The 14554-nt window shown below is 40.8% G+C and overlaps 3 protein-coding genes and 2 long non-coding RNA genes across 14 annotated transcripts in view; 3 read left to right on the top strand and 2 right to left on the bottom strand.

The window, feature by feature from the left end:
- LOC135335855 (uncharacterized) overlaps positions 1 to 1039 on the top strand; it is a 59441-nt gene extending 58402 nt beyond the window's left edge. For all 9 annotated transcript variants that reach the window (XM_064531455.1, XM_064531458.1, XM_064531457.1 and 6 more), the window contains 3 exons: positions 27 to 101; positions 261 to 605; positions 842 to 1039. In XM_064531455.1, coding sequence (XP_064387525.1) covers positions 27 to 101; positions 261 to 605; positions 842 to 850 — 429 coding nt within the window. In that variant the 3' untranslated portion in view covers positions 851 to 1039. The remainder of the gene's footprint in view (positions 1 to 26; positions 102 to 260; positions 606 to 841) is intronic.
- A 5147-nt stretch (positions 1040 to 6186) lies between these two features.
- On the top strand, positions 6187 to 10193 carry LOC135336387 (uncharacterized). The gene is made up of 11 exons (XM_064532150.1): positions 6187 to 6359; positions 6912 to 7639; positions 7699 to 7784; positions 7838 to 8003; positions 8070 to 8161; positions 8219 to 8414; positions 8495 to 8641; positions 8750 to 8926; positions 8976 to 9280; positions 9732 to 9739; positions 9789 to 10193. The coding sequence occupies exons 1-11, from the start codon at positions 6254 to 6256 to the stop codon at positions 10040 to 10042; spliced, it is 2265 nt and encodes a 754-aa protein (XP_064388220.1). The 5' UTR covers positions 6187 to 6253; the 3' UTR covers positions 10043 to 10193.
- Positions 10137 to 12589, bottom strand: LOC135336038 (uncharacterized). Of its 2 annotated transcripts, XM_064531807.1 has the most exons (4): positions 11192 to 12589; positions 10932 to 11086; positions 10573 to 10742; positions 10137 to 10519 (listed from the first exon to the last, which is right to left on the bottom strand). In XM_064531807.1, the coding sequence occupies exons 1-4, from the start codon at positions 11371 to 11373 to the stop codon at positions 10307 to 10309; spliced, it is 720 nt and encodes a 239-aa protein (XP_064387877.1). In that variant the 5' UTR covers positions 11374 to 12589; the 3' UTR covers positions 10137 to 10306. The 2 variants fall into 2 exon arrangements, with proteins under 2 accessions (XP_064387877.1, XP_064387876.1); XM_064531806.1 differs by having other exon boundaries at positions 10144 to 10519; positions 10573 to 11086; positions 11192 to 12587.
- LOC135336135 (uncharacterized) lies at positions 12578 to 12975 on the top strand. The gene is made up of 2 exons (XR_010394748.1): positions 12578 to 12627; positions 12746 to 12975. It is a non-coding gene; the product is annotated as an uncharacterized LOC135336135 (long non-coding RNA).
- LOC135336099 (uncharacterized) lies at positions 12633 to 13927 on the bottom strand. Its single transcript, XR_010394693.1, has 2 exons — positions 12933 to 13927; positions 12633 to 12811 (listed from the first exon to the last, which is right to left on the bottom strand). It is a non-coding gene; the product is annotated as an uncharacterized LOC135336099 (long non-coding RNA).
- Positions 13928 to 14554: the final 627 nt, after the last annotated feature.

The raw sequence follows: 14554 nt of genomic DNA, 5'->3' as shown, positions 1-14554 counted from the left end.
CACCAATTCTTTGTATGCACATACAGGACCTAGCTGGTGTGGCTCATGATGATATTGATCTCTCTGTATTTAGAAGCAGTGCAAGTCGTGATGAGCAATATGTGCGTTGTATATTGTGTACAAAAATTAGGGTAATTCTTCCCCACCTTGATGTGAGCTAGTGCTTCAGACTTGCTTTTTTGTGTACGCAGTATATAAGTCGGAAACTTTTACTGTGAGTTCAGAGACATTATTATTTTCTCAACATGTTATGTGTATAGGATCCAGGGACTACCAGCCTCCATGAGTTGATGGTCAAGCATAGAGTCACTGACGAGCAATTGGATCGAGAGATTAAACAAGACGACTTTGCTCCAGTAGCTATGCACTTTGATGATGTGGAGCTGTACCTCAACCCACTGAAGTTGACTGACAATGAACAAGCTGACGTGAGGCGAGAGACTTATTTAAGTAGAAGCAATCAAGTGGCAGTAATCAACTGTTTGTCAATTTGGAGGGGTCACGAACCCAGCGAAGCAACCTTCCGAGCACTGATTAGGATCTTATTGGATCTGAGGAAGGCAGAAATTGCTACCAAGATTGTTCAGTACTTGAATGAAATAAAGGTACGTAAAGTAATCATATATATACAGTGACTGTATAATAACTATATTTAGCTAATGTTACATGCAAGCTTGCATATATAATTATATGATTATAATTATTTATACATGTTATACAGCGTGCTAGCTCGTTAATTTCCAACTCCATGCCCATGCAGCTCCATGCATTATATAATTATATCGGACAAATTCATGTTACAGTACTGCTTGAGTGACTATAGTACTTTCTTTACATGCAGGCCCAGTGATTTATGATCATGAGTGCTGAACACGAGGTTGACTGCATGACTGACTAAAACTATAGAGCAATGTGTAAGACATATAGGACTCCTGTACACAAATGACATTTTTGCATTTTATATTATTAGCTATAATTATTATTATATATAGTTACAATTTTGGTATGTGCTTTTTATGAATGAATTTTATCAACCCTGCTTCAAATAAATGAGGACACACCTCGTCGATAAAAGTCGCAGCACTCTATTCTCATACCGATTATTCCCTGTAAATATAACAATTATAGTATATATAATCATAACACAAAAACAAACTGAAGAGACAATTATAATTTCCATTAATTGGGTATATAGTTCCACTAGTACAGAGTTTATGACTATTATTTTATTATGTTCTTGTTCTTGCCAGCTGACACTCTCATACTAGCTCGTGGCACTTCACCATACACCACCACTCTTTGCTCCACACTCCCTGGTGTGGGTGTGGTGTGTACATGTGTGTGTTGTGGGTGTATAAGTTTGGCTGTGTGGAGGGGGGGGGGGGTTAAACACTATTGCAATAAAAGCAATCAGTGTGTTGGTTATAGCTCTTGCTCCTCTCATCGCTATAAAGCTCTCTTCACTTTCACTCTCAGTGGATGATTCATCATGACTGGACTCCGCTGACAACTCTACCACTTTCATCTTCTTATATAGCTGTATGGAAATAACAGTGAGTATGAGATAACTGTGGCATGTCAGTTACATTATACATTACCTAGAGTGGTGGCATAGAGACCATGCAGTGGTGGTCAAAAACCATGCAGTGGGAGAGATTTCTATATCTTTGAACGGCCATAAACTTTAGTTCTGTTGGTCCAATACATTGCATTGAGCTCAATCAGATTGTATAGCCCTTACGTAATGCATTTATTGGCTTCCCAGCTCCTCCCTTCTATGCAGCAAGCTGAGCTTTGTGGTTAGAGGCCCGCGGCTAATATTAATGATATTCATAGTTAGTACGGATAGTAGAACCATGGATAGTAGAACCATAGCCTCGATTCAAGGCCGATTAAAATACGTATTTTAATCGGCCTTGAATCGAGGCTAGTAGAACCATAGATAGTAGAGGAGAGAACGAATGGTAGATAGGGCTGTAACCCGTCCCCCTATTTTTGGGGACGGGCATGCCTATCTAGTTAACGCAAGGAATAATTTTATTCTTTTTGTTAAAATGGCCTATAGTGTCGAGAACAGGCTGTTTGTTACAGACAGAACGCCTGGTCAAGTTCCAATGTGGCAATTGGTATACCAGGATTTTCATGGACTGGTATACTGGTATACTGGTAATTATAACAACCATAGCGGGTCATGAATTTAATTATGATATAAACATTCCATGGAATGGTACGGAAGCCCGTAGGGGCCATTCAGTTCCACTCTAAGATCCCACTCTTGAACTGATGCACTTCCACTCTGAAATTCCACTCTGGAATGCACTTCCATTCTAAAATTCCACTCTGCACTTCCATTGTGCCAATCACATGATATCACGCGTCGGCCTCATCTTGTACCAAGATCGTGTCTATATTTAATTATTAAAACCAGTGACTAAACTGCTCTGATAAATCGTTTGTGAGTATGGTATATATTACATGTGTGTGTGTATAGTAGACTCTGCAGTTGGGAATGGTGCATGTTTTTGATGACCTCCCACATGCAAGTAGTTTAATTATTTAATTGATATAAATTACTATTCTGTAGCAAGGGCTACTGAAATTCAGCCGTTATATAGCTACACATCTTTGAGATTATAAAACTGACCCCCCCCCCACACAAATAATAGTGTATTAAAGGAGTGTGCATGGGAGTATAGTGTCCTCAATGCAGGATAAAGTCCCTCCCACCAGCTCTTCCCTCTCTGATGTTCAACCATAGTGGAGCCTGGAGGTATATGTCAAGACCGCAAAGGTCAAATTGACATCATCTGGTCTGTACGTGTTCAGGCACTTGGTAACAGAACTGGCAGCTATGAACATTAAAACTGCAGCTAGAAATTTAGCGTTTATTGATGATTATTTTGTAACATTTATATCAATTTGTGCATGTGTTGGAAAGACCCATTGCAGTGACGTAATTAATAATGTGACGTAATTAATAATGATGTCATTGGAATGTCAGCCATTTTGAGGTACCCAGAGGAGGATTCCCCTCAATTAGACACAACGAGCTGAGAGATATCACAGCATCGCTTTTAAAAGAAACTTGCCATGGAGTGGCCACTGAACCGTCTCTACAACCCATCACAAGCGAAACATTCAACAGAACCACCGCAAATCGACAGAACGGTGCCCGTCTTGATGTAGTGGCTAATGGTTTTTGGGGAAGTTCTTTCGAGAGAGCGTTCTTTGACGTTAGGGTTTTTAACCCATTTGCTCCCTCGAACAGACACTCCTCTCTAACCGCATCTTATCGCCACCATGAGAACCTGAAAAGAGGCACTATGAACTGGCAACGTATAAGAGAAGTGGAGCACTCCTATATTACCCCCCTGGTCTTCGCTACCACAGGTGGCCTTGGCCCAGCAGCTGGAGCCTTCTACAAACGCCTGGCCAGCATGCTCTCGGACAAATGGAAGCAACCATACAGCACCACCATTGGCTGGCTAAGATGTAGAATATCTTTCTCTCTACTCAGATCCTCCATCATGTGTCTGAGAGGCGCCAGATCTTCGAAGTCATCCTTCAACGGCCATCTAGCTGCTTCCGTGGACCTCACCATTGCGGACTCCAACCTCTCTGTCTAAACTCTGAATAATTATAGCTTCACTTTACCCTGCCATATCTATATCTCAGCCTCAGTCACTCATTAAAAAATATTTTGAGGTACCAGCAGCAGACTTTCACGTACAATGAACACGATTTGGCTAGTATTTAGTACCAAAAAGATACCCTTTGTAGAAGGTTATTTATCTTTAAAACAAGACCAAGGTGGCAAGAAGAAGTACCTGAACAAGCTAGATATCATTATTGGGCTAGATCCTTCAAAATGCGGCTGAAAACAAGGAGTGAAAAGATGGCTCTGTACTAGTGGAAATTTGCACATTGCAATGACATAGAGTTATTTTCAAGTTTATGTGTGTTAGCTATATTTAGCTATAATTATGATTCGTGACATGTGTGTGCAAGTATGAACCGTGAATTGAACATTCTATGAAAAAGTTACAGGAACCGTGGCAGCAAAACTGCAGAAAATACACAAGCCATTCTCTGTCTCAGGCTGCTCAGCTCTAATTCGTTGTCTCTTTGACTTGGGATGACACTTGGGAGTCAGTAGAAGTTCTTGTTTTTATCCCTACTACTAGGATTTCCACAATAATTATAAAAGTACAAAAATCACTAATTTTACCTGTAAATTGCACAAAATTAATATCTGTTTGATGTGTGGTACCCCAAAATGGCGGCTATCATTGAAGTATCAAAGCGTGACGTCATAACCACACCCACTGCAATGGGTCTATCTATGCCTAGTCTCGAGGCCAGACTCCTCCCGGGAGAGAGTAGTCTGGCAAACAGAGTCACTTTCTTGGTTTTCAGACAGTCAAAAGTGGGCGTGTCGGAAATGGGCGTGGTGACATGCTAAAACTGGCTGGCTATTATCTCTACTCCTATACAGATTTAGTGAGATTTGAAGTGAGATTTGAAAGATTCTCTGTGCTTGAAATAACATTTTTAGTTGATGTATACAGGAATTTAAGTTAGCCATTGCCTACTGGCATAGTTTTAAAAATGACAAAGGTCAAGTACTATCAACCTCCTCTGTGAAGTGGAATCATGTGACAGTTTAATTGCATTCTTGCGAATCTGATTGGAGATGTCAAATTTTGACCAGAGGAGGTACGACATAGGTTGACCTTTTGCTAATGAGTTACTCCCGTATTGCATTCCTGCAGCATGACAGGATGTCACGCCCACATGATATTTGTGTTGACTCAACAAGTATTTTATGCACCGTCAGCGCTATTTTACTGTTCTTTGTGTTTATCTCTTCTGGAGTCTCTCCAAGAGGCATTTTCTACTAGTTTATCAATCTTAGTATCTACTATAAGTATTACATTAACACAGTAGCCATAGAAAGCGCAACAAACTCTTACACTGTAAGTTTATAGCTCATTTCTTCAACTACGACTATGCTATTCATTTTCTTATGTCACAGGATATAGTTAGGCATTATTTATAACTACTGTGGAGTACTATGATCGTTTGTAGTCTTTTAGCTAGCTAGGAGAGCAAGTTTTGGTGTTGTGCTTCCGTATATTCTCTTCTTTCTCCGTACACTCACAATTCCTCCGTGAAACTTGATGATAAAATATGACGCGAGGCCACACCTCCTCTAGGTAAATGTGGGCGTGACATCCTGTCATGCTGCAGGAATGCAATACGGGAGTAACTCATTAGCAAAAGGTCAACCTATGTCGTACCTCCTCTGAATTTTGACATCTGAACCAAGAAAAGTGACTCTAGCCTCGACTCCAGCCCCTTGAATAGTGGGCCTGGTATTTACTGTTGGCGCGTGGGTGGACAATTAATTTATTATTTACCGTATTTTATCTCATTGAACGTTAATTAAAACAGTATTTTACACAGCCAAAAATCCACGGGGCGTGTCAGGTCCGTTACATGTCCGTTACAGGACGTTTACCACATCCTGATACGGGACCGTTGGGTAGACACTACTAAACAGGCCGTTCACATACAGCCCGTACAAACGGCCTGTATTCAGCCTGTATCATACTGTTCTCATGCACAATTTAATAAGCTAGTATCATGCTTCAAAAGGTCACAATTCAAAGACAAAGAAGACAAGAACAAGATATATATATAATTTTTAATATTAATTTCTGTTCAGCTACATTATATTATGTCTCTCATTATCATGTCTTATTGTGATAAAGAACAGAAAAAAGAAAAAGGAGAGGCTACCTTATGGCGCAATATTAGTGCCAAAATTAGAGTATATACGTATTTGTATCTAGGGGGTACTCTTTTTGTCAACTGGTATATATAGAAAATAAACATTCAGGGGTACACTTTTTGTCAACTGGGGTATGGAAAATATATATTCAGGGGTCTTTTTGTCAACTGGTATAAAAACTGAATATATACACTTATCAGTTTAGGTCCAAAAAATAATTGTTTAGCTACAAAACTAACTACTGTCTTCTATATAATTTTAAATGTATATACCTGAACTGGAAAGAGTACCCTCAAATAAAAAGAGTACCCCCAAATAAAAAGAGTACCCCCAAATAAATCCTAAGGTTAAAGTACATGTACTTTAACCTTTAGTGCACATGCGCAATAAGCTTCAACACGTGGCTCAGTCGTAGACCAAAGATACTGTTATCTGTTAGTCTTCTGTTAGCAGTGTGACATGGCTACTGGAAACCCAAACGGTTATCCATATAATACAGATGGAGTGAAAGCTACGAGAAACTTCTTGAGGCAGGCTCTTACAAGACTTCCTGAAAGAAGTGCAGGTGTGATTACGTTTATAGTATCATCATTTATATTACGAAGAGTTAGAGCTAGAGGGATTTAACTATTGGTCTGTGACCATTCAATAACTAGTGTGTCAAAACTTGTGATGTTAAGAGGGGGGGGTAGTCTCGTGGACCAGCCGATATATTATCGTCTGGCAAATTACACATGAGCCTAAGTGGCTGTTTACATTGATAATTGGTTAGTGGGTGGAGACGGATGTGTGAAACCACATAATTAGATTTGCCAAATCTACTTTAGCTAGCGGTGCAGCTGTGCGGTTTCACAACTTACTACAAACACTTATCAGCCACTTAGAGCGCCACAATATTTGTGGCGCGGTCAACACAACTCTGTACGGTGAAATTGGCCAGACCCTTATTCAGGGTCTGGGTCCGCGAGACTAAGGGGGGGGGGGTCTAAAAATTAATGTCGTAAGAGCTTTGGAAGTACCCCTAACCTTATAGAGTATGCAGCAGAATAAAACTCTCATAAGTGAGAGCTTAATATAATCACTTTGGGAATTCACATGCTATGTTTTTGATATGCAGGAAGGGGTGTCCAGCGTCAGCAGATGATGCAACCTGAAAGGAGTGGCCTGCAACCTCTCCAGCTGATGATGCAACCTGCTAATCAAGCACCGAGTGGTGTTCAACCTCTCCAGCAGATGATGCAACCTGCTAGTGGTGTTCAACCTCTCCAGCAGATGATGCAACCTGCTAATCAAGTGAGTGGTCTGCAACCTCTCCAGCAGATGATGCAACCTGCTAATCGTGGTGTGCAACCTCTCCAGCATCAGCAGATGATGCAACCTCGCTCGCAAATGCTTGGTCGTAACACTGCGCAAGTGCAACGGCCATCCTGGATGCAAAGAAAAGGAAAAGGGCCCAAAAAGTCGAAAAAAGTGAAACTTAGCCTTTGGGAGCACGAGTTCATCTGTTTAGCTAGTTGTGGCCAGTTGACTCCACCTTCGTCAATGGAGAAAATTGATCTAATTAGGGCAGGTCTAGGTCCGAAAAAGATACCATTCCTTGACTTTGGAGAGCCTTTCGAATTTCATGATGAAATCACCAGTGCATTTCCAAAGTTACGCAACGCTGGTGGCTACGAGTTACTACGCACCCAGCAACACAACAATCGAGAGCTATTTGTCATTAGCCCACCATCTGACGGATACACTGCAGAGTATCTGCGTCGTATTGTTGGCCAGGCTAAAGTGTTTGTTAGGCCGATTCAGAAAGACCTGTCATTGGATCCACTAGTGGACAAAGATGACTTGGTATGCTATTTAGTTGTGTGACTTTTGTGTTATTGTTTACTGGGCATTGTTTATTGTAGGGAATAGCTCCTGTTGAAAAGTGTATGCACTGCGAGAAGTCAGTACCAATGCACCTGATGAGAAGCCACATCAAAGCTTGTGTCAGGTAATTTATTAGATTGTGCGTTAAAACTGTACCAACAACTGTTGTGTATATAGGGATAACAAGTGCTCCCCACCTGAAGCAGGTGAGTGTTCGGAGTATTTACGAAGTGGGGATTACATTCCTTCTGAGATGGAGGAATTCCTAGAAGATGGTGGCTGCACACGGTCCCCTACTTCTCCAACTGCTCCCCCATTTTCTCCAATAACGCCATGCCAAGGGGTAATTTGTTATTGTCTTGTTACATATACGATGTGACTGGCTTACTGTGACTGATGTGTGTTTTAGGCTATCTCAACTGCTACATCAAGTGTTGATTTAACATTTGAAAGTGATGTGTCAGAAGCAATTTCAAGAAGCCTGCAAGATGCTGTAGAAGGGTATGTGTTAGACGTGATTTTTTGGCATATTATGTACAATATAATTATTGTGTGTAGCGTGGAGGAAGAAGTTGACACACTGCAGGATGTAGTGGTGATGTTGCAGCAAAAAAATGGTATCAAGCTTCCGAGTACTGATGAGGAGTGGGATATGACCCCTCGTTGTAGCTTAGATGTAAGGAGGAGTCATGTGGTTGTTGATGGTGTGAGAGCAGCTGAAAAGAAGCGATTCAATTCTACTAACCTACTTCGGGTATGTTGTTGCAGTACAAGTATATAGTGTAGATACTTGGGTTGGTGTTGAACATTAACATTTCTATAATACTTTCACAGGTTCACTTTGTTGGTGAAGAGGGTGTTGATACCGGTGGTCCTTCTAGAGAATTCTGGCGTCTGTTTGCCAGTGGTGTTTCTTCTTCTTACTGTGTGTCCAATGATAGCGGTGAATGTTTCCTAGACAAGAATGTACCAGCTCTGCAGGTTAGTCCTCGTAGCACTGTGCCTATGATTATAGTTAAATCGAGGCGGGTGTCATGTGTCCACTATGTTAGTCATACAATTTTATGTTTATGTTGTCTTTTTTTATAGCGGGGTGACTTTAAAGCTATTGGAATGTTGATTGCCATGTGTATTGTGCAAGGTGGTTCGGGCTTACCAGTGCTGCACCCTTCCGTCTACAATTATATTGCTACCGGTCAGTATATTGGACAAGTGGTTAATGACAAGAAAGTTGCAGATTCAGAAGTTCGGGTTTTGCTAGAGCAGGTAAGGTTGTATATTTATAGTAAGTAAGTACAAGCACTTTTATCTTTAGATTGAGAAAGCAGACAAAGACGAAGACCTTACATTTCTATTTGATGACGACAATCCAGACAAGGCTAACGATTCCCTTGTGTGTGAAACTGGATTCCGTAAGGCATTATGTTTGCTGACTGTTAACGATAAAGACCACTTGAAGAAAACCTTACGGGACTATCACACTCTCATTAAGACGAAGGCAGAAATGGATCAGCTGTGTGAGGGTTTACAAAACCAGAGTGTTCTGGAAACAATAATAAAGTACAGTAGAACCTCGATTATCCGGCCCTCGATTATCCGGAACCTTGATTATCCGGCTTGGCAGTTTTCTTTTTAATCAGATTACATAATTCAGAAAATGGGCGTGTCCCTCAAATGCGCATGCGCGTTGCAGCTGTTACCATGGACACATGCCTGCTTTTCTTTTGCGCATGCGCAGACAACATGTGGCACTGCTGTTCATCAATAAAGTGGGTGGATCAAGGCGTGGTTTATCTATTCGATTATCCGGCATATTCACTTATCCGGCCTGCTTCTGGAACCAAGGTGTCCGGATAATCGAGGTTCTACTGTACTCTTTTTTGATGAAACCTCTGTTTGTTGCTGAGGCTACTGTTCTCAACAAAGGTAGTCACTTCTGAAGGCCAACTTTTCTTCTGAAACTAATCCTCGAACATGTTTCTACTAGACTTCATTGAGGAATGTGAAGGTAATTATAATTAATTTATTTTTGTAAGTGACTTATACATTCAACAATACACATTTAATTAAGTGGATATTGTTCAAAGGTTGTAGGTTACGGCGGCAATCTTTTTTCCCTTAATTGCAGATCGAGACGTTATTACAGAAAATGGAGAGGTGGTAACTGTCGAAGACATTCTCATTTTCTTTACAGGAGCATCAAAAGAGCCTCCTCTTGGATTCCCCACACGACCTGTGCCGACTTTCATTGAAGGACAGCTGGCAACAGCCAGCACATGTGACCTTCGTATAAGGATTCCCTTCAAGCATGACAATTATGAACAGTTCAAGCAGTGTTTTGTACTCTCCCTAAAAGGAAACGATGGCCTTGGCATCCTTTGAACTGAACAGTGACTTTTCATTTTTTGACTCATTTAACCAACCCGTTACTCACTACTTTGCTCAACTGCTAGTGTTCACATCACACTCATTTCTCATTAACCGGCCGTTAACTGAATATAATTATGTGCAATTATCATAAAATTAAAGAGGATGTCAATTAATGGTTATGGAAGCTCACCCCCACTCGGTTATAAGTGTAATAATCATAATAAATTATTGTCAGTTTCATACACACAAAGTCACACAACAAATTAATATCTATCTCTAACTAATGTGGCTGTACACATATTGAATTGTTCTTGCATACACATCTAACCCATACTCAGAACTTAGCTGAACAGGATCAATTTGTATACACAGCTGTTCATAATCGTCACTGGTAAGAGGTACGTCTGGTGGATCCACGCATACAACACCATCATTGTCAGAAGTGAGTGGCCCATTCCAATCCAACCCAAACTGATCGAGTGATGATACCTAAACAACGTGACGGAGTGTAAATCATTTACATCACTGTAATGTAAGCTTACCTCATCATCACAGAAATCTGGATGCGTGCCAGTCAACCAAAGTTGATTTGGGCTCAGATTACGCACTGATGACAATGGGTGATTATTCCATGCACTTTCGAACTGTTTTAGGCTTTCATTGATGCGAGGCACATACACATAGTGCAGTGAAAACAGGTGTAGTGGATCATCTATGTTTAATATACCAACATCTTCCTTGTAACAAAAAAGAGAGTAGTACACAATAATACATGAGCTGAACACATCATGCCAAAGCCTTTCAATGCGTTGATTATGCACGCTTTGGCCACCAATAAAGCTGCCTCTTCCAGATCCACGTAGGGCAATCATATAGTCACTAACAACAACATTTTCCTCACCTCGGTCAGCCCTCACACGACTTGGATTGCCATAATAGCGGACAGCTTCGGAAAAAGCTTGCATAACAGTGTCGGCTCTGTTGTTACTGGAACACTTTAAGAACACTATCAAACGACTGTAACCATCTATCCCACCATGGGTTACTAGCTTCCACCTGAGACCAAAATGTAAATACTATTTTTATATAGGGCAGATTGAAATGTCATGTCAGGCCAAACTGACGAGTAATTACACCTTTACACCTCTACTTTTAACTTACCGGATCAGCTTGTGGTGTCCGTCAATACGCCATAGGTGTTGAGGACCAGGTACGGAGTAACATCGCCTCCTGATAATCTGGAGCCTCCTTAACACACTACCTTCTGGGTCAACTCGAGACTGTGCCTCTTGTACCCGGTGATATTGAACCCGAATACCACGAGAAATGAGATGGCCATACATTTGTCGATTTCCAGTTAGGAAATAGGCGCTGGATGTCAGCTATGACCTTTTCCAGTTGATTATCACTGAGCTGTGAATAAGTTGATCGAATGGACATATTGTTCTCAGACATTCTACGTCGAACGGTACGAATTGACACACCTAATAGCTGGGAAATTTGAGGTACAGAGAAACGGTAATCAATAAGGTATCTGAGCTGATCACAGGGAATCTGAAATGAAGGCCTTCCCACTTCTCCAGAAGCTAAGGTAGGTGTACAAAATCTGCTCGCAACTGGTCGTGCCACCAGCATATCCACCAAATTGCTCATTTCCTTATAAGCTTGTGCTACATAGCCCAGGGCTTCCGTTTCTGTTTGACTCAAAGATCCATCAACAATCTCTGTAGCCAACAATTCTCTATACATCAACTCTATCCTCCTCTTGTAACTTAACTATCAGCAGCTTCCAGCGTAGTTACACCAGAGTTCCCAGTATTCAGATCGTCGATAAGTGTTCTAAGGGACTCTAATAACCATGAAGACATGCTGTACTGCACTGTACTATACTGGCGAGCTGTACTGGTACAGTAAGTAGGGATACACTCAAACTCTAAGCCTGCGCTTTAAATAGAAATACAAGCGAGGTTAAAGTACGTGTACTTTAACCTTAGGATTTATTTGGGGGTACTCTTTTTATTTGAGGGTACTCTTTCCAGTTCATGTACATTTAAAATTATATAGAAGAGTAGTTAGTTTAGTAGCTAAACAATTATTTTTTGGACCTAAACTGATAAGTGTATATATTCAGTTTTTATACCAGTTGACAAAAAGACCCCTGAATATATATTTTCCATACCCAGTTGACAAAAAGTGTACCCCTGAATGTTTATTTTCTATACAGTTGACAAAAAGAGTACCCAGGGGCGTACACAGGGTGGTGCTTAGGGTGCTCCAGCACCCCCATCCAGACTCTGGTGCTCCAGCACCCTATACAGACTCAGAGAAGCTCAAGTAGATAGTTCAACCATCACTGGCTGGCTAGAAGGAAGCTACACTTACTGCAGCTATCTACAGCTTAATAGTGATAGTTACAATAACTTTATACCAGTTAGATCTAGCTAGCTAGCTAAGCTGGCCTAAAAAACTTCGATCGTTACTGGGATATCCATGGGAACTAGTAAAGCTAAGAGTGGGGAGGGGCTCAATAAATAAGGCTAGGCAGCAGGAAGTGGTTTGCTGTAGCACAACAAGGTTCTTGGATCCAGGTACATGAGGTACATGAATGTATAGTATAATTATATGATTAAGCCTACATGACATGTATGTACAATAAATTAATAATAATCAATGTTTGCAATGTAAACTACAAAGTCTCTTTTCCTCAACATCAAGGTACTGGTGGTCATACTTTGTACGCTGCCTGTCACCTCCTGGTAAGCTGATCAATCTTTTAGTGGCCTGAAAAGAAAAGAATCAAGACTGTCGTCAGATCAAGCAAAGGAACAAACGTTTATCATCACTTACACTTCTACATTTACACAGAGTAGACTAGACATGATTGCATTGACATTTGACATACCTTAAGAAGAGTTGGCTAGAGTTTGCCATCCCAGGCGAATTGAGCTTCTGGTCATAAACATTCTTGATTTGCTGATGGCACTGTACTGCACTGCACTGTTCAGTCTGCCCTAAGACCCCCAAGTTTTCAGTATTTGCAAGACAAGACAGGAAATACATACCACAAGTATTTTAATGGTTTCATAAGGATGACATCACAAAAACATTGTTTTAATGAAATTCATAATTATATAATGAGATTCATAATGATGCACCCTACAACTCTGTCAGATTGTAGTGAAGGGTGATTTTTTTCTGAATTTCCAAAGCTCATAACACAGACCATTTACTGAACTAGAACTTGTTACTAGGAGATAAATTAGTTCAATATGGAATGTATTGACTCAGCAAGTTTGGACTGGATTGAGATAGTGTGAACAGCTTGCGCAAACTCTCAAAGTTAGCTCATTCTGAATAATCTCTGTGGTTGGTGGAACTCATGGCTGCATATCTCCAGATGTGAATGGAACCAGAGACTGCCTAAAGGATCAACTAGTGCATCTGATGCATGTGCATGCTTAGCAGCAAGCTAGAAGGCTTGAAGTCATTCATGAAGTGTTCTATGCTATTGCCAAGTTGTGTATTTATTTCAAAGTTTGTGTAACTGCTTTGCAAACACCATTCATTTGTATGGCATTTACCTTGAATATGTTGTAATTTAGATCCTTTTGATTTGATCAACCAATTTTTAGCTTGCTACGTTGATGGTGAACAGCTTGCTCAAACTCTCGAACTTTCCGCAATCGTTTTCACAACTTAATGCCAGTTTGACCCAAATTCATATTTTAAAGTGTTTATCGTATGTTAAACTGTCTTCTTATTACATATTTCAACTTAGATAGCTCTAAAAACCTTTACTTTTATCAGAAACAAAGAAAAACTGTTCTCATTAATATATTCATGAGGCAACTTGTAGCACTTCCTGTCTTACAACATTTGGGGTCTTAGGGCAGACTGGTTGTATATACTGTCAGTACTGTGCACCATCTAGAAAACAGTGGGCGTTGCCGACAAAAGGGGCGTGACCCCCCCCCCCCCCGGAAGTGGGCGTGGTCAAAATTTTGCGGCGCGCTTTGCGCGCAATGAGCACCTCCATTGACTGAATCCTAGGATCGCCCCTGGTACCCCCTAGATAAAAATACGTATATAGAGTAAGTAACCTATCTTAGCCAGATACCTATAATCGGCGGCTATTGCTCGAAGCACAAGACGATTTTGCACAAAACTAACTACATGGACCTACAGATGGGTAAGAAAGTAACAGCTCCCAAAAATTTGGAAAGAATAACTCGCTTGCGGACGGAGTGGTGGTCATGAGAATTGAGCTGCCGAATTGATCAATTGTGTCTTATTAAGTACTGAAACTACCAGCACTAAACAATACTTCTTGGCACAACTCTAACTAGTGAGCACTACTTGCAGGCAAAGCAGCGTTAGCTGCAGATCGAGCCCCACCCAGCTAGGCATGACGAATATTTTGCAAAAAATAATGCTGATTCAGCAACAATTGTGCACAGTCAGCAATAATTAAAGGGATTAGCCTCGATTCCAGGCCGCACTGAAGATTATGTGCATAATTATTGC

The sequence above is a fragment of the Halichondria panicea genome, chromosome 5 (assembly GCF_963675165.1).
Source record: "Halichondria panicea chromosome 5, odHalPani1.1, whole genome shotgun sequence".
Taxonomy (NCBI): Eukaryota; Metazoa; Porifera; class Demospongiae; order Suberitida; family Halichondriidae; genus Halichondria; species Halichondria panicea.
This window is presented reverse-complemented; position numbering and strand designations above follow the sequence as displayed.

What these genes read in the sequence shown, in the direction of transcription:
- LOC135336387 (XM_064532150.1), top strand. Translation starts at nt 6,254, where the DNA reads ATGGCTACTGGAAACCCAAACGGTTATCCATATAATACAGATGGAGTG. An exon ending in CTGCAAGATGCTGTAGAAGG is followed by an intron (nt 8,162 to 8,218) that starts GTATGTGTTAGA and finishes TATTGTGTGTAG; the next exon opens with CGTGGAGGAAGAAGTTGACA. An exon ending in AGAATGTACCAGCTCTGCAG is followed by an intron (nt 8,642 to 8,749) that starts GTTAGTCCTCGT and finishes CTTTTTTTATAG; the next exon opens with CGGGGTGACTTTAAAGCTAT.
- LOC135336038 (XM_064531806.1), bottom strand. Translation starts at nt 11,373, where the DNA reads ATGTATGGCCATCTCATTTCTCGTGGTATTCGGGTTCAATATCACCGG. An exon ending in GGACACCACAAGCTGATCCG is followed by an intron (nt 11,087 to 11,191) that starts GTAAGTTAAAAG and finishes TTTTGGTCTCAG; the next exon opens with GTGGAAGCTAGTAACCCATG. An exon ending in CAGATTTCTGTGATGATGAG is followed by an intron (nt 10,520 to 10,572) that starts GTAAGCTTACAT and finishes CACGTTGTTTAG; the next exon opens with GTATCATCACTCGATCAGTT.